We start from the raw sequence: 27079 nt of genomic DNA, 5'->3' as shown, positions 1-27079 counted from the left end.
GTAAAATGATCCGGTTAGGTTAAAACGTACATTGGTAAAATTAAAAGTTCGGTACGATGTGGACGACTGAAATATACGTCGTCCGAGTAAATTATTCAACAGACAACTGAAATATAAGTCGTCCACACCCTAAACATAACCCCTAAACTTAATTATCTAATTAAAGACTTCATAAAATCAAATCAAACTTGAAAAGTGTTTACTATACACATAAATAAACACATATAGGTGAAAACTAATTTTTGAAAAAAACATTTTAGTTTTCCAAAATCTAACTCTAACAATACATACAATACTACAACATATGTTTGCCAAACTCCTAAACCAAAGTATTTCATGATTCACTACTTCCACTCATCTATCTTCAAAACAAATCAATTTTATCATATCTTAATTTATATCACATAAAACTGTTTATAATTACTTGATTTTTATTTTTCACGCATCAAAATATTTTTTTACAAGATTTATAAATTATTTTTAAAATAAACCGGTACCAGACGACTTACACTTCAGTCGTCCAGATGACTTCCAACATCTCAGACGACTTCCAACATCTCAGACGACTCAGACGATTTACTAGGGCTATATTCGTAAAAATGGCTTCTGTTTTTTTGTTTGGTCACAAGAGGCTGAGCTGTAATTTCACAAAGCTTTTAGGTTAGTTTTGCATTTGATTCAAGTTTGGGTATAGGTTTGGGGTTAAAATCAAGTTGTGGGTTAGTTTTGGCAAAAACCCCTATTTTTTTAAAGAAAACACGATGTATTAAATAATACGTAACAATAATTTATTAACATAGCTAATAATTCTTTTTATTAAGAATTCAAACTTTGTGTCTATAAACTACAAAAAAAACTATTGATTGAACATTTTTGCATGAGCTACATTTTTGAATTATCTTTTTTTTAGCATTCAAAATGAAAGATATGTCATTGTATATCTAAAAATAAAGGGAAATAAATAAACCAGAAAATAAAAGTAATATAAAAATGAAGGGGGAAAAGACAAGAGAGATTTACTCGTTCATAACTTCATATCTGCACCGCAGACTTTGTACTGCAAAGGCAAATTTAATAATTTTCTAGATCTGCTTGAAATGAAGACAGACTAAATAAAATCTCAAAATCTCTCCATTAAAGGCTGCAGAAGAAATAGATACATTAAAAATAAAAAAAAGGCGAAGTGAAACTGAAACACGACACGAATTGTGTTAAAGCAACTAAAAAAAAGAGTTTTAGAAAGAGAGGAAAGAAAAGATCCATCTTTTGTGAGTTGAGTTTGTTAGATTTTATCCTCTTTTGTCTGAAAAGTTTCGTGATCGATGGCGGAGAAGGAAGAAGAAGAACAACAACAAACAAAACAGTCTTTGACGTCAAAATCATCTACCGGAGGAGCTTCACGGCCGACGATTTCACTTCCTCCTCGACCGTTTGGGGAAATGTTTTATAGCGGTGGCGTTGGATTTAGCGGATTCAGTCCTGGTCCCATGACTCTAGTCTCCAATATGTTCTCTGATCCTGATGAATTCAAATCTTTCTCTCAGCTTGTCGCCGGAGCTGTGGCTTCTCCTGCCGCTGCTGCAGTCGTTGCTAGTGCTCATCAGCCACCTGTGAGCTCTGTCGGTGGTGGCGGTGACAGTCTTCTTGACCCGAGGATCAAGCAAAACAGACCAACGGGATTGATGATTACACAGCCACCGGGGATGTTCACCGTGCCTGCGGGCTTAAGTCCGGCGACGCTTCTAGATTCTCCAAGCTTCTTTGGTCTGTTTTCACCCATTCAGGTGTGGCTTTCATTTCAAGTTGTTGTTTTTTGTCGTTACTTCGAATTTCTATTTTTGGTAACTATAAGTTTAGGGCTTTTATGGGTTTTTCTTTTTTGGAAATTCATATGATTTTGACTTTATGGGTATTTGAAATTTTGAATCTATGTGAGTCTCTGTTCAATATATTGAAAGTATGAAACTTTCAGACAAAAAGTATCTTCAGTGTCAAAAGAGACAGCCATATTCAACTCTTAATGATCATTAGTCTTGTTTCTAGCGTTAATATTGACAAAATCTTGATTTTTTATATCTCTTGAGGATGTCATTAGCTTAATACAAAATGTGAATTTACGTGTAGGGATCATTTGGTACGACACACCAACAAGCTTTAGCACAAGTCACTGCACAAGCAGTTCATGGTAATAATGTCCAGATTCAGTCAGAATCATCTACTCAACAACAACAAACTTCATTGACTGAGGTTCCCTCGTTTTCAGCCCCGGTTCAAGATCAGAGAGATAACTCTGAAGTAACAGTCTATGAGCATCGGTCGCAGCCTCAGAATGCTGATAAACCAGCTGATGATGGATACAACTGGAGGAAATACGGGCAGAAACAAGTGAAAGGTAGCGATTTTCCTCGGAGTTATTACAAATGTACTCATGGGGCGTGTCCTGTCAAGAAGAAAGTCGAGAGGTCTGTGGATGGACAAGTAACGGAAATCATTTACAAGGGTCAGCACAATCACGAGCCTCCACAAAACAATAAGCGCGGCAGGGATAATGATAATAATAATAATAATAATAATGGGAGTTGTAACAGTCTCAACAAGAGTAAGAGAGACCAGGAAACAAGTCAGGTCACAACAACAGAGCAAATATCTGAAGCAAGTGATAGCGAGGAACACACGAAGATGAGCCTGATCCCAAGAGAAGGTTAGATGGGATTGTTTCTTTTACATTCATCTCTTATGAGGTTTGTTTTTTTCTGACAAGACTCAAACAAAACTTTTGAATGTTGCAGAAATACAGAAGTCCGGGTTTCAGAACCAGTTTCGTCATCAAATAGGACCGTGACAGAGCCTAGAATTATTGTACAAACGAAGAGTGAAGTTGATCTCTTAGATGATGGATATAGATGGCGCAAGTATGGTCAGAAAGTAGTCAAAGGGAATCCTTATCCGAGGTGAGACAGAAAACCAAATCAGTTATCATCAAGTTCTTACATTTTCTTTGGTATTTTTATCCTTAAACATTCTTTGATCTATTCACAGGAGCTACTATAAGTGTACAACACCGGGATGCAGAGTGAGGAAACATGTAGAAAGAGCAGCAAATGACCCAAAAGCTGTTATAACAACATATGAAGGTAAACATAACCATGACATTCCAGCGTCTAGAACCAGCAGCCATCAGTTAAGACCCAACAACAATCTCTCGACGGTTAACTTGAACCAACAACAGACAGTTGCGCGTCTAAGGCTTAAAGAAGAGCAAATCACTTGAGAAAAAAAAAATACTTGTTCGTTTTATTTTTGGTTAATGAGCCTGTTTAGTTTCATGATTACTACATTACCACATGTTTCTACAAATAGAAACTTTGATAATAGGTTACATTTTGTGAAGTTATTTCTTGTAATAACAATGTTTGTAAGAAAATGAAATCTTTCATGGAAGTTGATTAAAATCTTTACAAAAAAAATCAATATGAAATCATTGGTAAGACAGGCGCATTAACCGATTTTTGTCCAATTTACCGGACGCATAACCACACGTTTAGATAAATTCATACACATTACAATGTCAAAACCCAACACAATTCCAATGTCCAATTCAGTCAAACACTTAAAACAAGATTCAACACACAAACATTGACCATTAACTCTTCATCATCCGTTGTAAGCTACAGACACCACGTGAGGAACTTTACCATCATCAAAAGGCAAACTCACATACTCTTTCGCAAACTCCTCAGCTATCTCCCAAACAAGCTTACCCTGAACAGCTTTACAATACATATACATCACAGTGGTCCCCGCCAAATAGTACATCATCAAACCCGTTAGTAACGCAGACGTGACCACGATCTGGACAACGAAGACAGCGTTAGTCCACAGTTTCCCGCCATTTTCAATGTCGGAAGCGGTTACGTTGCTGATCCAGACAAGACTCGATTGAGCTATACTGAAGACGACGATCATAGAAAGAGAAACGCTTTCCATGCCATAGAGCTTTATCACGATCGCAATAAAGATGAGTATTATCATTCAACTGCTTGGAAGTAAGTTGAAGCGTAACTGACTTCGAGACCTGGGACGATGAGCTCGATCACTCGAGTCAACGAGAAGGATGCGAGCCCTAGAATGAGTAAGATCAAGAAGACGATGGAGTTGGAGGAGACGAGAGTAGCGAGGAGAGGGAAGAAAGAGGTGAAGCTTGATTTGACGGCGGAGATGAGTTTCACGGGCCTTCCGTAGAAGCCTTGGAAGACACTGTACGTGATTGATCCGATGGATAAGAGGTTGAAGACGGTGACGAAGACGACGTAAGCGATCAGAAGGAGGAGGACGGTCTTGGGATCGATATCGTTGTGGGATTTGAGGAGGGAGAAGGTGGTGTGAGAAGGGGGGGGGATTGGTTGATGATGAGGCGGGAGATGGAGGGGTAGACGGTGACGGAGAAGGAGATGGGGAGGAGGAAGAGGAGGGAGAGAGCTAGGAAGTGGCGCGAGTGGGCGTTTATTATCCGTTTTGATTCTGTTAAGACCACCCAGAGGTTGACCGTCGGAGGAAGAGGAGATGGTGTCGCCATTGAAAGCACGTGGAGAACACGAAGTTGGAAAGAACTTTAAAGAAGAGTCCAAACTATGAGTAATGACCAAGAAATTTAGTTTTAGATAACAACCTGTTTGCGACAATCATTCAAACCGCTTCCAACCGCTCTAAACCTCGTAAATTCAAAAGCTGGTTCAGTTAATATTTGCGGTTGCGGGCAGTTGCGGGCGGTTGCGTGAGGATATTTTTTTTCTTTTTTCTTAAAACAATATAAATACAAAAATAAAATTATTCAATAAAAAATTTAAATTGGAATTATAAAAATACTAAAATATATCTATTATATTTTAATTAATATTAGAAAATTTTAAAATAAAAATATTTTCTATTATTTTTAAAAAATTTAAACTATAACTTTCTAAATATAATTTTTATATTTATTATTTATATTATGATTTTTGATATTTGTATAATTGTATAAAATAAAAATATTGTTAATTTATTATTTAACTGTTGTTGCATTTGGTAGTTAACCAGTCATAAGTATCCCGCAAACGCACCAATTTCTAACCGCACAACCAGTCGTACAAATTTCTTAAACCCGCTAGTAACCGCATCCGCAACCACCCGCATCCGCAAACTCCCGCAACCGCAACCGCTGCGTTTGAACCAGTCAGACTCTCTCTAATAACTCAATGGCCGGAAAATAATTAGATTCAACATCTAGACTGTGTTTAAAACATTAATTAAACCTTAGTTCATTCCCATTAATTTGTGTGGTGAAAATAATATTTATTAAAGTATAGTATCAATATTACTGTTTCCAAATGACATAATATTTATTTATTGGACTTCATAAGGTAGTCGACAGTTTGTAATATTGAAAGTAGTGGATCACTGATCTTAGAAGTAGTGACAAAATTATTTTATTAGTAACATTCGTATATTACAGAATTGGATCCGAAAATTTTGGAATAAAAGTGGAAGTTACAAAATTATTTTATCAAGGTCGTTATATGATATATTTAGATAATCAATTAGATGCAGTTATGTTTTAAGTTGGAATCAACTATTATCAACTGGACATTTTCCTAATTTAATAGTATTGATTAACCATGTTATAAATCATAATCTTTTTTACTGGTGTAAATTTTTTTTGTCACAATTTCCGTCACATAATACCGATAAATTTTTAAATTTTTTTATATTACATAGGACAATTAACTAATTTTGGGTCATTTTGTTAAAATATCTTTCGGACCTCATAAATTTTGGAGCTCGATTTGTTTTTGAACCCTATCCTGATATTTTTTAACATTATTTACTAGATTTTGACATGCGCTTGAAAACCTCGGGTTTTTTTCGAAGTAAATAAAAAATTTGAAATTTTTTTATTTTAATTGTTCAGATAAAAATATTGGATAATTTTTAATATTTTAAATAAAAAATATTTAAGTAATTTTTTTTGGGTGATTCGGTTTATACATAGTATTTTAAGATATTTAGTTACTTTGAAATTAATATTTATAAGTATATAATTTGTATTTTAAAAATTAAGTTTCTCATCCTGTTCTCGACTCAGTTTCAAATTTTTGGTTTCAGTGATATATTACTCGGCTATTTATGAAAAATTCAGTTCAATTTATTTTATTTTTTTTTCAGCTTGATACGGTTCAGTTCGCGGTTCCGGAAAAATGTGCCCAACCTATACATTATCTCATAGAGAAATTACTCAATATTTAAACTGAAAATCCCAGTTTCTCCGATATTTTATTTTATCTATAAATCTGTAGCTCCCCAAAAATCCAGAATCAAACCAAAATTTAATTGGACCCCATTTTTTTTTTTTTTTGCATATTAGTCTGTGCTCAACTTTTCTATTGTAAATACATGAACGTTTCTAGAACCAAACATTGTAAATACATGAACGTTTATAGAACAAAAACACCGAAAAAGAAAAACAGAATTCTGAAGACTAATAGTGAATCTACAATTAAATTGCTAAAAAACATTCTAACGGAGAAGGAGATGGGGAGGAGGAAGAGGAGGGAGAGAGCTAGGAAGTGGCGCGAGTGGGCGTTTATTATCCGCTTTGATTCTGTTAAGACCACCCAGAGGTTGACCGTTGGAGGAGTAGGAGGAACGAGTAGGAGGAAGAGGAGATGGTGTCGCCATTGAAAGCGCGTGGAGAACACGAAGTTGGAAAGAACTTTAAAGAAGAGTCGAAACTATGAGCAATAACCAAGACTACTTTCTTCAACATCCCCTATATATTATTGGACAATTTTGCTGGAAAACCATGAATCGAAAGATAATTAGGAAGTCATGCAAAAAATAAGTTAATTAGAGCATGATTAATCCCGGTCTTTTAGCCGGGGTTTTTAACTCATGATTTGATATTTTTTTTATTTTTTAATTTTTTTTTACACTTTTTGGCTAAGAGACGACTCTTATATCTCTTATTGAAGACACGGTTCTTAGCCTTTCTTAGTTAAAATCAAAGAAAAGCTAAGAACCGTCTCTTAGCCGAAGCTAAGAACTCTTGTTAAGAGAATGGGACGCGTGAGCTACGGATATTCGTGTAAAGTAGAAAGCGACGTTTGTGTTTACCGATATTCCAACTTGTAGGTCAAATTCAAAACTCACAAAGGGGCGCATGAGCTACACATGGAAGTAGTTGCCCTGTAGATAAATTGCTGAGTATATTTATACGTTTTGATCCTTGAGTTGACCAAAAAATAATTATACGGTTTAATCCTAGAGTTGGGTGTTTATAGTATATTTTTGCTATCACAAAATTATTTTAAGTTTTGGGTTCGGGTTTTTAGATATTAAATTTCTGAGTAAAATTTAGATTTTCAAAAATATAATTTGGATAATTGAATAAAATTTATGGTATTTTTCGTTAGCAGTGGACGTTCGGGTACCTATTCGGATTAAGTTTGGATCTATTCAAGTTTTGAGTTTTTTGGTCAAAGATTTCAGCCTCACTCGAATATTTTTAAATTTTGGTTCGGATTCAGTTAAGATCTTTGCGGGATCTACAGATAAACCCATTTATTTTTTTAAATTTTTTTTAAAATTCATTATATACTTTAATTTTTTTCAAAATCTATAAACGAAATAATACATTACATATAAATTTGAATAACATATGTTAAAATACCTAAATTTAACATATAAATTGGATTAGATTGAATATTTAGATAGAAAATCAATAGATATTTTAAGTATTTTTGGTATTTTGAATATATTTTACCTATTTTAGATATTTAATTTTGACTATATGTATGTACTTTCAAGTATATTAGACAACTTAAAAGTATCTTATATATTTAGGATGTTTTTAATATACATTAAATCTAAAAGTAATTAATATATTTAGGTATATATATCAATTTCGATTCTTTAAGTACCAAAATTTTAAACCCGTTCGGATATTTAATTATTTTCGGTTAGGGTTCGATACTACTTTTTGGATCGGATTCGGTTCGGTTCTTCGGATTCGGTTAGGTTCTTCGGATTCAGATTTTTTGCCCTACCACACTCGTGTCTTCGGGTAATATTTTAAATAAAATTTCAGGTATGTTTTCAGGTATTTGAATAGTTTTGAATTTTTCGGGGTTTCGCGTATTTTTGAGATTTTCTTGTCTTTTTGGATTCAAACTACCCGGACTGATCCAAAACCATTATGAACAAAAAAATAGCAAGTATTAACAATTCCTAGACAACTAGATTTGACATGACCCGAACCGAACACGGACAGCAAATTGTAATGAGTTTTTATTATGAATTTGTACGTTCACCACTAAAATGATAACCAATAAAAATTTCCAAGTCATATTATATTTATAAAAAATAAAATAATCAAAAAATCAATTGAAAAAGGAAAACAAATACTGATGTTGTTAACGTCATTAGCAAAATCCTAAACTCCAAATTCTAAACCCTAAACCCTAAACCCTAGGTGGTGAACCCTAAACCCTAGGTGGTGAACCCTAAACCCTAAACCTTTGGCATGAACCCTAAACCATAAGTCTGAACCCTAAACCGTAGGGGGTGAATCCTAAACCCTAAGCCATAAAACCTAATCCCTAGGGTTTAGAATAGAACTTAGTTGACGGTGTTAACAACGTCAAACTTTTTCTCTTTATTTTTCTTGATAGGTAATACTATTTTCATATTTTTATACTTTTCTTATAAATAGAATTTGACTTGATAATTTTTTATTGGCTATCATTTTAGTGAATACACATGTTCGTCTCGAGGGTGAACAGAAGAAAAAGTTAATTATAATTATTCTATTGAATCCAAATATCTAAAACCTGGAGAATCTGGACCTAACAAAATCCGACACAAACCTGACTCGAAGATCTGAATGCCGAAATTTAATACACCCTCCGTTTCCGAAAAAATCCGTTCCCGAAAAAAAGATTTTATAGAGTATTCACGCATATTAAAAATATAATAAATGTTTATAATTAAATTTATTATTTATTTTACTATACATTTTCTAATAAATATCAACTAATAGCATTTAACCAATTCGAATATTTTCAATTAATGTTTCTTAAAAGTATACAACTTTTCAACATAATTACTAAAAATGTTTTAATTTTTTAGAAAATCTATCATTTTGAAAAAAAAAATATCTAAAAATTCTATTTCTGCGAAAGGAGGGAGTATTAATCATATCTGGCCTAATTAGCTCGAGATCTCTTTTTTTTTTTACAACATAAGAAACTACCCTAAGAGGAGACCATCGGTTCAGGTAGCCAAACCGGTGGTGTTGAATCAACATATAACATAGCATAGGGAGAACTCCTTGCACCACGTGCAAGCTTGTCTGCCATAGTGTTTTGTACCCTTGGAATATGTGTGATCTTGAAACTAGGAAAGAAAGTCTTACTACGGCTGAATTCTTCCATATGTGTAGCAAACGCTGGCCAATCCTCAGGTGACGACACAATCTTCACCAGTTGAGAACAATCTGTCACGAACACTACGTCTGAAAACTGCAGGGTCTTCATGCACTTCATAGCCCAAATCAAAGCCTCACATTCTGCATGTAGAGGTGATAAGCTTCGTCGGAGATTCATTGCCCCCATCATCATGTCCGATGTTCCCCTCATTCGACAGTACCAACCCTGTCCAGTGAAGACATCTTGCTCCCGCCAAGCCCCATCGACATAGCACACTTTTGTATGCTCCACTAATTGTCCAGTGACCCCTGGTTGGGCATTTGCATACTGGTTTGGACCCAATACATGTGCCTCAGACCAAAGGGTACTCTCAACTTTCGCTTTGCGTAAGATTTCCTTAGGATTCCCATCCTTATTCTGATAAATCTTGTCATTTCTATTTTTCCATATATACCACATAATCCAGAGGAAACAATCAGAATCAAATTCCTTTGGAATTCTCCAAAAAAGATAATCTAAACTGGTGTAAACCGAGGAAGATGGAAATATTTCGGGAGGCGAGGGGATCCTAGATAACGCCCAAGTTTGTAATGCTGGTGGACATTCAAAGAGAACATAATTTATAGATTCCTCATCAGCTCCACAAATACTACATCTTAAATCACAATCTATGCCACATGCCTTCAAACTCTTAAATACCGGTAGAGTCCCAGATAAAACCTGCCAAACGAAATGTCTCAGTTTCGGGGAGCATTTAAGTTTCCATGTAAACGCCAACAGTGGTTTAACGTTTGGTCCATAAATTATTGTCCTTGGTCCTCTGTCTGGATATAATGACTCTGTCCTGAAACCTGATTTAACCGAATATTTACCGGACTCTGTATACAACCAACCAGACGAATCTGGCCTCTGTGTCCTACTAACTGCTATCCCATGAATGATCGTAACTTCATCGGGATGAAAATATTCATTGAGCAAATCTACATTCCAGGATCTATCAGCCGTGTTGATGAGATCTTCCACCTTAAGAAATGGATTTAAAAATTGAGATTGGTTTTTTGGTAATGCTGACCTCGGGCGAGGAGCATGAATCCATGGATCATTCCAAACAGAAATTGAGTGCCCAGACCCTACTCTTTTGATTAGCCCTTTTTTAACGAGAGATCGAGCTGAATAGATGCTTCTCTATCCATAAGAAGAGGAGTAAGATCTGTGATCATCCAAAGGATGAGAGTTCCGAAAATATCTTCCTTTGAAAACCTTGGAAAATAAACTAGATTTTGACCCGCGGTTCAAAAGTGCGGGATTTTTTCCAAGTAATAATAATGTTTGATATGAATTATTATTTTGGTTTTGATGTTTCGAAGTATATTATTAAGTTACAAAATTATATAATTTATCATATAGTTTATTTTAGAATTTATACGTACATTCTTACGTTACAACGTCATCATTGCATTTTGTGTGTATTTTGTAAGAGTTACATTTGTTGCGTTGGTGAGACAAAAAAATTTATTTGGCAGATTTTGAGCTAATTAATAGTATATATTTGTAGAATTTTTAATGGTTTTAGCAGTGTTTTCATACGTGACCCAAACCTACAATCTCAGAAGTAAATCAGGTGATTCATATATAATCCAATATGAATTTTGTTAAAACCTTATATATAAAAATCTGATAAAACTCGGTGAAAATGTAAAAATCTATCATTAACCCGATATCCAATATTGATTGACCCGATAAAATCCCATATAAATCGAATGTTATTTTTTCAAAAATTAATTCAAACTTTTGAATCAAGCTTTGAAGCGCGGGATTAATACTTTTTCAAAAAAGAAAAATCTTGTTTAACTTAGGTATTCCAAACCTAGTGAAGAGTTTATACCAGTCTCAATGTGTTTTGTCGATAAACGGAACTTCTCTTCTGATTTTTAAATGAGTTCATATATCTTTTTTTATGTAATAAAAAGTATAATTTTATAAATAATTTTTATGTTTTAACATTTCCTATGATTTATGTTTTAATTTGTGTATTTAATTTATTTTGCTATTTTAATTGAACTATAAATTTTGAGATTTTGAATAGTTTTGACTCGTATTATGAGTCTCTTTGTTTAACCTATTTTAGCTAAATGTTAACAATTTATTTTTATCAAACAAAATACATTAATTTTATTTATAAATATTCTGACTTGCAATATTTTTAAACTATAAATAAAAATTGATTATTTCACCTTTAATATTTTGAAATTTTATATTTTAAAAGTAAAGTATATTATAAATATATGAATATGTGTTATGATTTATGTATAAAATAGATCAAGAATGATATGTATCATGTAAAACCGTTTACACACGTTGAAAACCAGAAATATAGAACTTACATTAATTCTTACAAAATTGTAATCAATTATATTCATATTTTAGATGATAAGATACTGTATAACAATATAAGTATGTGTTGTCAAGAAAAGAAACTTATATAATCAGCGATATGGGCAACCAATGTTCTAAAATTCGCCAGGCGGTTACTAAATGCTTTATAGAGGACCAGCGACTAGGCGGATTATTCGGAGCATAGACGAGACCTAGGCGTTAGCAAATTATTGATTTATTTTATTTATATTATACATTTATATGACATATTTTAGCTTTTATGTTTAATTATAAAATTATTATGAAGAATTATGAAAATTAGATATACAAAAAATAAGAAATTAAACAAATCTGTAGATTTATAATAATATTATTGCTTAATTTCACATATTTAGACAAATTTAAATCGATTTAAACCGATTTAAACCGATTTTAATCAATTTAGGATAGTTTAAACCAATTTGAATCGTATAAACCGGTATAAATCAGATTTCAGATATGACCGAGTTGCCACATAGGCGGGGGCCTAAGCGCCGCCTAGACCGGTTTTTAGAACCTTGTGGGCAACAGTTCAACCATGTATATAATTTTTAAGGGAATACATATATATATATATATATATATATAATTTTAGTAAATTTAATTACGTAAAAAATGAATGTATGAGTACCAATTGGGTGATACAATTCAGAATATTTTCCTTAGCTAAAATGTCTTCAAAATCTATTCTAATATATAATATTTATGATTGATATAAATTTGAATATTTATATTCTTAATGTTGGTAGGATATATTTATTAACAGTAAATAGGTATATTTGGTAAGTTGCTAGACAGAAGAATAATTGTGTAAATCTCGTCTAAATTTTAAAATGTTTTGCGTGAGCCATATCAACATGATACAAACACAATTTGGTAGATTAATTGTAAAAAAGCTAATAGTCACGAAAATATATGTTGTTGCATTTATTTATATATTTTTATTTTAAATTAAAATTCATTTGGAATAATTTAATAATTTGTGAGAACTATTAAATATATCCTATAATATTTCATGAATCTGACAATATATAGATTTATTAAGTTTTTTAAAAATATAGTTTTGAGATCACATATAATCTATATAGGGTTTAGTTGTTTTTGGTATTGGGTTTAGTTTTTATTTAAAACTTAAGAAGATGGTGAGATAAAAATAATAATGAAAACAGTATTCAATTATCTATTCATGTAGCCTACGAAAATACAAAGTGAACCAAAATATTAATTTAATTTTTATAGTCCAAAATGAATCTTGAGTTAGTTGTGGACCTAGTGGTATGTATCGAAAGTAATAATAGTCGATGTGCTCTGTAATATTAATGGTTTTTATGTGAATAAGTCAAATTTGAATAAGAGTATTGACATCATATATGGCTGCATTCTCCATTGTCCATAATCGAAAGAGAAGCATTAAAAACATTTTAGGCAAACATGTGACATTGCAGGAGCATTTCCATATTTTCGTGTATTATAAGGTCTACCAAATAAAGTATAGCTGTGGTTAGAATCTGATATAAACGTGTATAAAAAATGTGGGTCTAATAAATAATAAGTAGCGATTAAATTATTGTTAGAGAAATATATAGTAACATATATTGGTAGTATAAATTTAAGGTAAAACCAAAAATTAGTAGTTTAATGAAATGGTTCAAACAAATTTTATAGGTAGATTTTTTAGGACTCTTTCCGTTTTATTAGTTTTATTTTCGTCAGAGGCCACTAGTTTTCTCACCTTGATCTTAATAACAAATGGTTCTGGGTCTGCCACTGATCGTTACGGCTACAATATACACACCACTTATTGTAATGTTGTGTCTTGAGAGTTTTCTCTTCTCCCCGCGTATGTTTATGAATGCAACTTTCTTAAAGATCAACTGATTTAACTAGTCCGGAAATTACCGGTCATTTTCTCTCCTAAAACCGTTTTCGGCTGAAATGAGCAAATAGAATAGTACTGAAAAGACAAGAGAAGAATGGTTGAATATTGACAACACCGTGAACAATGACTAATTTTTTCCAGTACAAAATCGTGGAAACTGGGAAACAAATATATATGATTTTCGATCAAAAAAGAAGAAGGAAAAACATTTTATAATATATCTAAAGGAGATAATTTGTCCCCTCCCGGCCTCCCCCCCCACCCCTTGTGCCTGTTGTGACTTGTGAGTCTTTTTTCGTACCCCATTTCCAGTTTCACGGTTTTACACTTTAAAAATAATAATAAATAGTATTAAAACAACTTCAATCAATGATATTAATTTTCACCTTAAAATAATACTGCAAAATATTCGGCTTCTTAAATCTTGTTTTGTATTAGTATTTATTTTAAACAAAATAATAATAATACATTATATTTCTATTAATTTGGTAGTGTTAAATAAATACACTTTTGAAAGTTGATGCATTAAAATATAAAAATTTAGTTGTGGTACTAAGTTAGATAACAATTTTTGAGTATTTTAAAATTAATTTAATTTTTATTGATGTTTAATGAATTTTCTCCTATTTTTTATAAATAAAATTGAAATATATTTTTTAAAATTATGTCTAAAATGACGGTATTTATCTAGTTATAATTTATATATATAAGAATTGAAGAATTCTATTGTAAATAAATGTTATTATTTCAAATTAGAAAGCTGGATAATATTATGCCATATAAGCAACAATACTGTTAGAAAATAAAATAATGTAAAGTTGGAGAATGGAAGTGATTGGTTACGGGGTAACTGTAAAAATAATAATATATAATGTTTTACAGCTTACAAAATAGTAATGTTTTAGAAAACAAAATTGTTATACCAATTTTTTTTTACTATTTTGGCTTTATTTTTAAAATTACAACATTCTAACCAATCATTCAATTATCTTTAACTTTAAAAATGCGGTAATATACTCTCTTTCCGAAACTTCTGATATAATTTTTTTAACATAATTTCTGATACAATGATTCTTTTATGATAAGATCAAAGTCAGTTAACTGTGCTGAAATTACGTTGTCGGCTTCCCTTGTTTTCTGGTAGAATTGACTGATTGGCCATCTTTACAGATAAAAAGAAGACGAGTTATCTGGATAAACCCAAAAAGAACGATGAAAAGAAAAGCTTAAGTAATCTTGATGGGCCGACAAAAGAAAATGTTGATGGGTGTCGTCAACCTTTGACACAAGTTAGAAAATGGTAATTAAAACCTTAGCCATAAAAGGAAGGGATATAATATTTATGAATGTTTGGTGATAATTATCTGAATGCTAGTGATAGTTATGTATGTTCTGTTTTTTTTTCCGTCAGCTGATTTATATTAGAACATAGATGAAATATTAGACACAAAATATCCCACATCGGTAGTTTGAAGCATGGTCGGGTCTGAGTTTTGTAGACTTCGAAGCACATAATATATTTTTGGCTCTTCGGTAACTTAATTTTGAAAAAAAACACATTAAAAATCATGTTCACAGGTTCGAACCGACGACCCTTTTACTTCTGATTTCTTCGAAGACCAGTAGAGCTGCGATTTTGTTAAATTAAATGGCCTTTAGTATAATTATAAACTTCATGGCCCCAAGCATATGCTTGGTCAGCTTTTACTCAGGCCCGACCCTGGTTAGAAGGGATCTTAAGCAATATATAAATTGATGGACCAATTCACTTATCACCAATTGGTTATAGGTTGGAAGCACATCTAGCTTAACATGGTATTAGAGCCCGATCCACACAGCCCAACCCAATCACATCGATATGACCCAAATTTGGCCCATCAATCCTTGTCCGAACATTCCGAAATTGACGCTCAAAGAGCCATCATCTCGAGTGGGAGTTTTAGACACAAAGTGTCTCACATCGGTCGTTGAAAGGGATCCTAAATAATTTATAAGATAGATGGACCAATCCACTTATCACCCATTGGTTTTAGGTTTGAAGCTCATCTAGCTTAACATAGAACACATAACCGGAACAAAGTGAAATTTCTGGAACTTTAACCCATACGAGGGCAACTTAAGCCCAAAAAAGCAAGGTCTTACCTCTACATCCACATATATTAATGTTTAAAGGCCAAAGATAAATAGTTAAGAGCCTAAAACAACCGGATAACTTTCGAAGAACAACACTCAGACAAGTGAGCAAGCGACGTGAAGGACATAAAAGACCGAAACTCATCTGAACCTCCATTCACGATGAAGAGCTGAAGAGCCAGAACCACGCAAATTAGCATCACACCTGAGACAAACCCCTCCACGGCCGCATCTTCATCCTGTTGAACCAACACCTCGACCTCTATATATTGTTTCAAACATCCAAGACAAAACCACTGAGGAATTAAGGGAGAAGCGAGTAAACCAGGAACGACCCTTATTGAAAGATGCGACGAGGACTCCTTCGCGACAGGAAATGAAGAGGTGACTTAACAAACTTCATCACAACAAAGATGCTAACACCCTGTTCTGCTCACGAACACACCAAGACGCCACCGCTGACACCATCAAGACTAACTAGAAGTATTTCTGAGCCAAACAAAGCTAAAGTGGGGACATGCTCTCAACTTCACACAGAAGAAACAGTTATAGGAAAATTTGGTATATAAAAAGACCACATGCCAAACAAAGAAACCGATGAAATCTAACACTGTAGACAGCGACTAGATCGACCATCTCCATAACAACAAGATCAGGAATAGGCTTCCACGCGTCTCTAACACGCCAAAATTAGTGAAAATCTAGAACCAGATCTAGGAGAAAGGTAACATATATTCCATAGTCATCGCCGGTAACAAACAGAAAGCTAACCCTACATCCAGATCCATCAACACTAAAGTCATTAGATCCAGATATGAAACTCCATGAATGACAAATCCAGTTCAATAAACCGTTTGGAGAGGACACAAAGAAAGCCCTGCAAGATATCAAAAGACACAAACTAACTAAGAAATCTCCCACGGTGCCGACGACAAAGCGCCGGACACCAGGGATATTGAAACCACGACAAACTCTTAGACGTCAATGTTTAATAAACTTTCATTTTCTCTACAGTTAAAATTATTTTTTAATATTTTCTTATTAATTAATGTGTATTAGTCAATATTGGAGCTCTTGGATGAAATTCATAACTTATTTGGTGATAATTATGAGATTTCAAATATTTATGTTTACTAATGTTTCTATATAATCCGAGAAGACTTCTTAAGAAGACTTCTAAGAGAAAACTTCTGGAGAAGTCTTCTACGTTACATTTTCAAGAAGTGTAAAGTAACTTCAAGGTATGTTTTTACCTTTCAAAAGTGTTAAGTAGCTTTAAGAATATAAAGTCATATGGTTTAATGTGTATTTTTGGATCATAAGATATAATTTTTTAACTTACATGAGATTTTAAATTTCGACTTTCACTTAAAATTCAAGTTTGATCTTTTGTGAATTTGACTAAGTTTTTTTGTGAAGTTTTCTCTTAGTTTTAGTAAATTTGACTAAGTTTTTGTGTTGTTATGTTTTGTTATGAGTGGGTAGAATGATTAAAAAAAATTCTTGGTATCTTGTATCAATAACTTCAATAATGTCAAATACTTTTGGCAAAACATGAATATATTTACCAAAATCTTTTGATTAACATCTCTTCAAATTTACAAAAGAATTCAGAACTGAAATAATACACATACAAATCATAAAACAGACCATAAACAAAACTATTACACATAGAGCTAGATATCATTCATCAACATAGATAAGCTTCGACTCCACTTGACATCATTCCTTTGTACCACTTTGGGCATACGACTTCCAGAAGACTTCGTGGGAAGTTTTCTAGCATAAAACACATTAGAATTCTTCCAAGAGTCTTCCGAGAGTCTTTTGAGAAGTCTTCCAAAGCCTGATTCAGATCTGAAAAAAATTTCATATTCAAAAGCATTCAAATGACTTCAAAACAGAGAAAAATTCAAAAATAAAATTGTATGCTTAAATAATAAACAAAACAATCACATCAGCTTGAATCTATAACTTTTTATAATAAAATATACACACAAAATACATATCCAAAATTTGTACTACTTTAGGCAGAAAATTTCGAAAGACTTTCTGAAGACTTTGTGGAACGTCTTTTAGCATAAAATGCATTAGAAGACTTCTTTGGGAAGTCTTCCGAGAGTCTACCAAGAGACTTCCAAGAGTCTGCTGAGAAGTCTTCCAAAGTCTGAATTAGATCTGAAAATTTTGCATATTTAAAAGCATTCAAATGGCTTCAAAACAGAGAAAACTTCAAAAATATTTTTTTTATGCTTAATAATAAACAAAACAGTCACATTAGATTGAATCTATAACTTTTTAGAATCTGATATATAAAACACACAAAATACATATCCAAAATTTGCACCACTTTAAGCAGAAGACTTTCTGAAGACGTCGTGGAAAGTCTTCTAACATAAAATGCATTAGAATACTTGCCTAGAAGTCTTCCGAGAAGTCTTCTGAGAGTCGTCTGAGAAGTCTTCCAAAGTCTGTCTCAGTAGATCTAAAAAATCTGCAAATTCAAAAACATTCAAATAGTTTCAAAACAGAAAAAAAACTTCAAAAATATAATTTTATACTTAAATAATAAACAAAACAGACACATTAGGTTGAATCATAGCTCTTTGGAATCTAATATATAAAACACACAATAATACATATCCAAAATTTATAGATCTACCTTTGAATGAATGAAAGATGAAAATCTTGTAATGAAAACCCTGCAAAAGAAATAAATTTAAAGTTTGGTGTTTTGATGTTCAAAGAGATTAGAGAGATGTTGAAGAGTTTAGAGTGAGAAACATTACATTTTTGTTGCAGCCATTTGAGAAGAGAAAGATAATGTGTAAATTTTCTTTCTGTGAGACAAAAATTTCAATTAGGTTAAATATTTTCGATACATAAGATTTCTTGGGAAGTCTTCTAAGAGTCTTCTAGACCATAAAATCAAATACATGAGAAATTTTTTGGAAGACTTTGCTTTAGGCGTAAAAATTAAACTCTACTAAAATTTAGGTTTTATTCTACTAAAATTTAGACGGGAATATGTCAGTTCTGGAAATCTTTTTGGGAAATCTTCTGGAAGTTTTCTTGGGAAATCTTCTAAAAGTCTTCCAAACCATAACCTAATCAAATAACTAACTAAATAGCAAATAAAAATTCATTAAACTTAAAATCAACTTATAAGATATTTAATATACACAAAACTAAACACATATATGTCAATTTTTTTTTTTAAGTTAAGATTTCAAAATCTAACCCTAAATATAAACAATACTATAACATATGTTACTAAACCCTAAACCAAAGTTTTCTCGGAGTCTTCCAAACCCTATAATAAAATAACTAAGCAAAAAACACTTCTTTAAACTTAAATGAAACTTATAAAGTGTTTAAATTAAATTATTAGATTGTCACTAAACAAATATATGTCAAACTAAAAAAAAAAAAAAATTTCAAAATCTATCCCTAAAAATACCAAAAACTATTACATATGTTACCAAACCCTAAACCAGAGGCTATGACGACTCAATCTACATTCACTCATTTATGTTAAAAATAATTCAATTTTAGTAAAACTAAATTTCCATCGTTTAGAAATGTTTATTAATACATGATTTTGATTTTTTCTCGTTCAAAATATTTTTTTATAGAATTAATTAATTAATTTTAGGATCTAATACATAAGAAGACTTCCCTTAGAAGACTACTGGAATACTAACCTAAATTCTTCTAAAATTTATGCGGGAACCCTAAATTCTAATAAAATTTAAGCGAGATATGTCAGGAGACTTCTTGGAAAATCTTCTGTGAGTCTTCCATACCCTATAATCAGATAATTATGCAAAAAAATACTTTATTAATCTTTTAAGATACTTAAAAATGTTTAAATCAAGTTATTAGATAGTCACTAAACACAAATAGATCAATTTTTTTAAAAAAAATTAGCTAAGATTTCAAAATCTTACCCTAAAAATTAGGGCTGAGCAAAAAACCGGATCCGAAAAAGTAGTATCGAACCCAACCGAAATTGATTAAATATCCGAATGGGTTCAAAATTTTGGTATTTAGAGAACCGAACCTGATCCGAACCGAAGTATTTCGGGTACCCGATTATATCTGAAATTGATTTATATAATATTTTTATATTTAATATATATTAAGAACATCAAAATATATAAGGTACTTTTAAGTTGTCCAAAATACTTATAAATATATACAAATAATCAAAAGTACATATCTAAAATAGCTAAGTATATTCAAAACACCAATAATACTTAAAATATCTATTGATTCTCAATCCAAATATTCAAACCAAACCAATTTATATGTTAATTTTAGGTACTTTGACATATGCTATTAAAATTATATGTAATATATTGTTTTGTTTATAGATTTTGAAAAATTTAAAGTATATAACGAATTAAATTTTTTTAAAAATAATTTAGATGGGTTATCCGAATCCGAACTGAACCCGTAAAGATCCAAACCGAATCCGAACCGAACCCGAACCGAAATTTAGAAATACCCGAATGGGGCTGAAATCTTTGAACCCGAAAACTCGAAACCCGAATAGACCCGAACCGTACCCGAATGGGTACCCGAACGCCCACCGCTAATAAAAATACCAACACTATTACAACATATGTTACCAAACCCTAAACCAAAGACTATCATGATTCAATCTACATTCACTCATCTATGTTGAAAATAATTTAATTTTAGTAAAACAAAATTTACATCATTTAGTAATGTTTATTATTACATGATTTCAGTTTTTTCTCCATCAAAATATTTTTTATAAAAGTTTTAAATTATTTTAAAGATCTACTGAACGAGAAGACTTACAAAAGAAATCTTCTCATGCGGAAGATTATAATAGTAAAATTTAACACATGTTTTTTTCTTTGGTCATAAAAAAGGTATTGTAATTTCACTAGATTTTTGAGTTACTTTTGCATTTGACTGAATTTGAAGTACATTTTTTTTATTTAGAATCAAGTTTTGAGTCATTTTTGACAATTTCCTCGAATCAAAATCTAAAAACTAAAAACCAGAACTAAAAACTAGAAACTAAAACAAAAACTAAAAATTAAAAACCAATATCTAAAAACCAAAAACTAAACTAAAAACTAACACCATATGGTAGTTCCTAGAGACAAAAGTCCCACACACGGAAATACAAAACCGGAAATGTTGACTTTCTTCGGAGCCAACAAATTACCAACAGACTAAAATTATACTAAAAATAATGCAAAACATGAATAAGATCCATCAGTCGAATGCTTAAAGCTTGACTTGCCCACCATAACTCCGTAAGACAACCTCTGAAACAAGATATCTTCTCTATTCTTTATCCGATCCTTAAACGTTGCCTTTTAGTTGATCAGTCTTAAATTGGATTTTGTTGAACTTTTCTACCCAGTACCGGCTTTACACATGTGCTGGAGGTGCTTTTGCACTAGATCCTTCATTTTTTCAGTAATTTTCATTAAAGAATTAAGGCCTTGTTTGGTCAAAAAACATACAATTTTGGATTTATAAAAATATAACAACAATGTTGAGAATTTTTTTTTTCGGCACAAGGCCCATTAGCTGAATAAGCGGGCCCTGTTTCTACCTCATATGCATGCTTTGATTAAAAGGATATTGGACATTTGAATTGAGCTTAATTGAGAGAGTTGAAAAAGCACTATCTCGTTGTAGGCTACCACGAAACAAAAGATCTTTTTTCAAAAGAGATTGATTCGGAGAAAGGATTTTGATTCTTTATAGCCCTTACGCAATCTCCAGATCTACGTTTATTTTCAATTTCCCAAAGCATTTCTTCGTTTACTACCCCCTTCCTCGTATTTATATAACGTTAGTATTAAAAACAGAAGAATATAATATTGCCGCAATCAACGAGATTGGATATTATATAGATATTTTAGTACAAAAGTATAAACGATTCTCAAATAACTTTGACGATACTATACATTAACATTTCAAGATTACAAGTGCTACTTTAATTTAAATAATAAATACTAGTAGTATGTGTAATATCCAAGAAATTTATACATTCACCAGACAATGAAATCTAGCGTGTGACACATGACAAAAACTAAGTAAGTCTCAAGGATATTACGAATCCAAGTGAATATGCACGGCCACAATAAAGATTAATAAAATTAACGAGAAAAAGCGAACGGCAAGCATGTTCTTCTTCTTCTCTGTGTGAAAGAGCGATCCAGACGGTGAATGAATGTTGCTGATAAGATGGGAATGGGCAAAATGATGTGACATCATCCAAGTACAGATTTAACTTTTATTTATTTTAAATTAAAATATAAAATTAAAAGTTCTCACCTAGGTCCGCTTTTGCATGTGAGACATTTTTATCTTTTTTTTTTTCGCACCGATATTTTAACTTTTGGGTGATATACTAATCTCAAAGACTTAGAGCATCATTATCCACGGTTTCTCAGCCCGAAGTTCTTAAAAAAATATAAAAAATGGTTTCTTAATTTTCAACTAAAAATTAAGAAATTGTTTTTTAAAATAGTACTTTAAGAAACAGTTTCTTAACTTTTTAGTTGAAAATTAAGAAATAGTTTCTTATATTTTTCTAAGAACTCAGTTTTAAGAAACCGTGGATAATGATGCTCTTGTAAGGATAATAATATATTTATGATCCACAAAATTTTTACATTTGCCACGAGCATGATAATTGATAAGTGCGGTGATTTAATCATGGCCACGATCTTAGCAAAATTCTAATTACAAAGTTTATGTCGGTTTGTTTAATTAAAAAGTCATCATTTGTTACTTTTATTTGCTGGGACCGGTCGGCCGAAATTGATTTGTTATCAACTTCTACTCGAAGAAACACATACTTTGACAATATTCTATTACATTTGTTATTATTATTAGGAAAAGACTATATATATGAGGTCTAATAGACTTCCTTACCAATCTGTCTATCACATTTGTTCTTTGCTATACAAAAATTCATACTTACGTACTTAACAGGACAACTGTGTTCCATCGATGCGAGTATTCTCTACCACGGATGTCCATCAAGTGTTCTTCAATTACCGAGGAGAGGAACTGCGTTACAGCTTCGTTAGTCATCTCATTGATGCTTTTGAAAGGCATGGAATCGATTTCTTCGTTGACAAATACGAGCAGAGAGGCAAAGATCTCAAAGATCTCTTTGCAAGGATTGAAGAGTCGAAGATCGCGCTGGCCATCTTCTCTGCCCGGTATGCAGAATCAAGCTGGTGCATGGACGAGCTGGTGAAGATGAAGAAACTTGCGGATCAAAGAAAGCTCCAAATAATCCCAATCTTCTACAAAGTGAATGCAAGAGACGTAAGGAAACAGACAGGCGAGTTTGGTGAGAACTTTTGGACGCTCGCGAAAGCTTCTAGTGGAGATCAGATCAAGAAGTGGAAGGAAGCCTTGGAGTGTGTCTCCGACAAGATGGGTTTGTCATTGAAAGACAAGAGGTACTTCCCACTCACACTCAATACTCACTCACATTCACACTAGCTAGCACTCACACTCAGACACGAACTCAAGATCGGTTTTGAGCACATTCACAAAATATTAGTTTTTTCTCTTCATTTTCTGGAGTTAATATACATAAACATATTCGGTAAATTATTTAAGTTTTTTATAAAAATCTTTAGGAATTCTTTTTTTTTTACAAAAAAACTTTCAAGACAGACCCTGCTGACACTCATTCTTCTTCGTCTTGCTTTTTATACACTTTAATGACAATCACTCACACTCATACTCATTCTTCTTAGTCTTGGTCTTTTGAACATTTCAATTACAACCAGAGAGTCGTGATATTTATTTGAGATCAAAATGCGAAGGCTATTGTTAAAATAAGGTATACTTTTTTTGGCAGCTCTGAAGCGGATTTTATCAAAGAGATTGTTAAGGAAGTCAAGAGAGTTATAGTAGCAATTAAATCAGAAGAAGAAGAAGAAAATAATTTAGAGGAAAAAGGAGAAAGCTTGAGAATTGCATTCTCCATGCATGATTGTTTCAGCATTATTATCAAATGTTAGGACGTAGACATGGACCAAAGGCTCTCTTTCCTGGAGACCCTCAAGAGAATTTAGAATACCAAGAAAACTTTAGCTTCAGAGATCAATGCCGCTTATTCACTTCATAGCAACACAAATCTCAATTTTGTTTTAACCAGAGATAACCAATAAACATACTTTTTTGTCTTGAATAATATGAATTCAGTTATATACTGAAAGATATAGCTTTTTTGTAATGGTATTAGTCTTAACACAATGTGAGTTTGTATCTACTACTTGTATGAGTTTATTTTTCTGGAAGAAAGTTTACAAGTGACTAAATTGCAGGCCAGCCATCTTTGAGTTTGTGGATCTATTCAGTTCTTGCATCTTTTCTTCCCTAGCTAGTTCCACCAAACCAGAAGAAAAAAAGTTTAAGAGTCATCAAATGTCTATCTTTCTGACCAGCAATAGCTACGGTAAAAGAGGTTTGCTCTTAACAACACCTGCCAGAAACAACATCAAGATCCAACAACAACAACTACAAGCAGGTTAGTAAAACATATCCAACAATACAAGCTATTGCGAGATTACCGGTTAGTTTCTCTTAAATTGGTAAAACGTAAAAACAGAAAGGAATGAAAATGAATGATTAATAGTATAGTGATTAGTGGTGACTATAGTCTATGTTGAAAGACGCACGAGCGATAAACTTTTGCAAAGGAGGAAACTTTTGACTCACGTGATGGAAGTGGGTGGATAGCTGGAAATCGAAAGTTTGAGTAGATAAGACTGATTTTCGTGTACACATGCAAATTCATGCATGCATAAGTCCACTGTCAAGTCACTCATTTGTATTTGTTCTCGTCCTTTCCTTGTCGGTGTGACATGCTAACATTCAAAAGTACATCTGATGAGATTGTAGTTTCACTTTATACTGCAATATGAAATGTCCTCTTTGTTTCATAAAAAGTTATTCTTTTTGTTTTTTCTGTTAAACAAACAGATCACTTTAGAATTATTAAATAAGTAGTTTTTTTTTTAAAAACCTTAAACAAACAAAAAGAAGACAGTGTTGTAGCTTTTTCTTAGAAAGCATTAAATTACTTAAAGACTTATTAGAAAACAAATGATGTAAAAATGTTGTATGCATTAACTTTTAAAATAAAGCTGCATCATAATTTGTTAGAATTAGTGATTTAAAAAATAATTAAAGCTAAAGAAGTAAGTTAACGTTCAACTAATCATCACTAATATTATTTGATTTCATATGTGTCACATTCACGTTAAATCTTACAACGATAAATTGTAATATTACTTTTAATGAATCAAAAATATTATATATAATTGTAATTATTTTTTAAAAAATTATTTTATTTTTGTATTTTATTTAATAATTTAGATCAATTAGATTTATAATTTTCTATTTTATTTAATAATTTATATCAATTAGATTTATAATTTTTAATATGATTTTTAAGTAAAAATTTACAATAAAATAAACATTTATAAAATTTTAAAAAAATATATATAGTATGATTTCATAAAAATGAAAGTTTAAGAAAACAAAATATTTATAGTAAAATATTATTCCTTTGAAACATAATCTTAAATAACATAATATATATTCGGAATGTAATAAAAATATTTTCTTTATATCAAGCCCCTTTAGATGATTAAAATAATTGAAGTAACAAAAACCAAAATATATTTAATGAACAAAAAAATTTAGAATTAATATTACCAAGATGATTTATTTACGTTATGCATAATATTTTTTGTTAAATTTTAAATCTGAATTTAGTCTTTCTTTAAATCTTTACCACACTACTTAAAGAAAAATATTTACAAATTTTAAAAGTAACTTATTATTTTAATTTAATAAAATGATTTTTCAAAAACAAAATCACAGGATTTTGTTGGGTCTTAATTTTTTTAAGTAGCTTAATATGTTTCTTATATAGCATGGTTTCTAAAAAGTAAATTCGCAAGAATTTTTTTTTGGTAATTATTTTCAAAATATTAAGTAATATTCTTCTTAAAATTAATTTAAGAAAGACAACAGATATTAGCAAACGAAACTTGAAATATTATTTGCTACAAGCTTTCTAAATTGTATAACTCAGTATACTATAATACTATTATTAAACTATTAAAATTATACCATAGCATTATCACAATTTTTTCTTTTGCTTAACTTTCTGCTTAATTTTTTATTATTTTGTTTTTCATTTGTACGACCTAATATACTCATAAGAATACTCAAACATAATCTGATTTTTTTTGTTTAATACTATTTAATCCAATTTGTATTTTATACATCTATAATATAAAGTACTTTGAAATAACAAAATATTTAAATTTTGTAAATATTGATATTTGTTCATAAGATTTTAAATTATATTGGTTATAGTCGTTTATTCATTTTCGTACTGATCATCACTTTATTTTTTTTTAACCGCACTTTAAAATCAACATCAAATATACGAAAATGTGAAAATATATTCACACATCTAAGGTGAAAAGTCAAACTCATGAAATTAATAAAATTAATTCGATAAAATGAGTGACTAAACCAATTCAAACTATTATACACATAATTAAAGTCTAAATATTATTTTATAGTAATATTTTATTTAGTTTATATCCAATATCTATGTTTGAAATTAAGCTAGGCATGAGTCAGACGGTCATTATGGACTTAGGAATTGATATAAATTTGAAGATTAGTGGGAAATTAGTTTTAAGTGTTTAAGTTTTTTTTTTGCATATATATATATATATGTATATAAAGCTACTTACAAATAAATTTAATTTGAATGGCAATGTTCCAGACGTGGGTTCGACGCCCGACCTTCTCATGATGCTTCTTCTACGCGTTTTTTAAATGAGTGGCATTAATTTTGTAATTTGGTCTTCATTTTTTAAAAGCAGTTCGGGGTTTTGCAACTATTTCAATATGACAAAACCGAACCGAACCGAAATAGATAATATGGTTTGGATTTGGTATATACCATACAAACCGAATGGATATGATTTTTAAAAAACCGTAGGATTTGGATATGGTTCGGTATATAACCGATAAAACCGAATAAACCGAATAAAACCGATCAAAAAATAGAAACATGTAAATATGTATATATTTTATAACAACGTATGAAAATCATAAGTTATTTTTTTTTGCTAATAAC

At 31.4% G+C, this 27079-nt stretch overlaps 2 protein-coding genes and 2 pseudogenes across 2 annotated transcripts; 2 read left to right on the top strand and 2 right to left on the bottom strand.

Annotated features, from left to right (window-relative positions):
* The first annotated feature begins 879 nt into the window (after positions 1-879).
* On the top strand, positions 880-3441 carry LOC106382074 (annotated as a pseudogene).
* Positions 3442-3523: 82 nt separating this feature from the next.
* On the bottom strand, positions 3524-4779 carry LOC106378624 (annotated as a pseudogene).
* Positions 4780-9287: 4508 nt separating this feature from the next.
* Positions 9288-9920, bottom strand: LOC106378625. Its single transcript, XM_013818728.1, has one exon. The coding sequence runs from the start codon at positions 9918-9920 to the stop codon at positions 9288-9290; it is 633 nt and encodes a 210-aa protein (XP_013674182.1).
* A 12764-nt stretch (positions 9921-22684) lies between these two features.
* Positions 22685-25242, top strand: LOC106378626 (disease resistance protein RBA1). The gene has a single exon (XM_048748198.1). The coding sequence runs from the start codon at positions 22900-22902 to the stop codon at positions 23401-23403; it is 504 nt and encodes a 167-aa protein (XP_048604155.1). The 5' UTR covers positions 22685-22899; the 3' UTR covers positions 23404-25242.
* Positions 25243-27079: the final 1837 nt, after the last annotated feature.

Source organism: Brassica napus, chromosome C2 (genome assembly GCF_020379485.1).
Source record: "Brassica napus cultivar Da-Ae chromosome C2, Da-Ae, whole genome shotgun sequence".
Taxonomy (NCBI): Eukaryota; Viridiplantae; Streptophyta; class Magnoliopsida; order Brassicales; family Brassicaceae; genus Brassica; species Brassica napus.
This window is presented reverse-complemented; position numbering and strand designations above follow the sequence as displayed.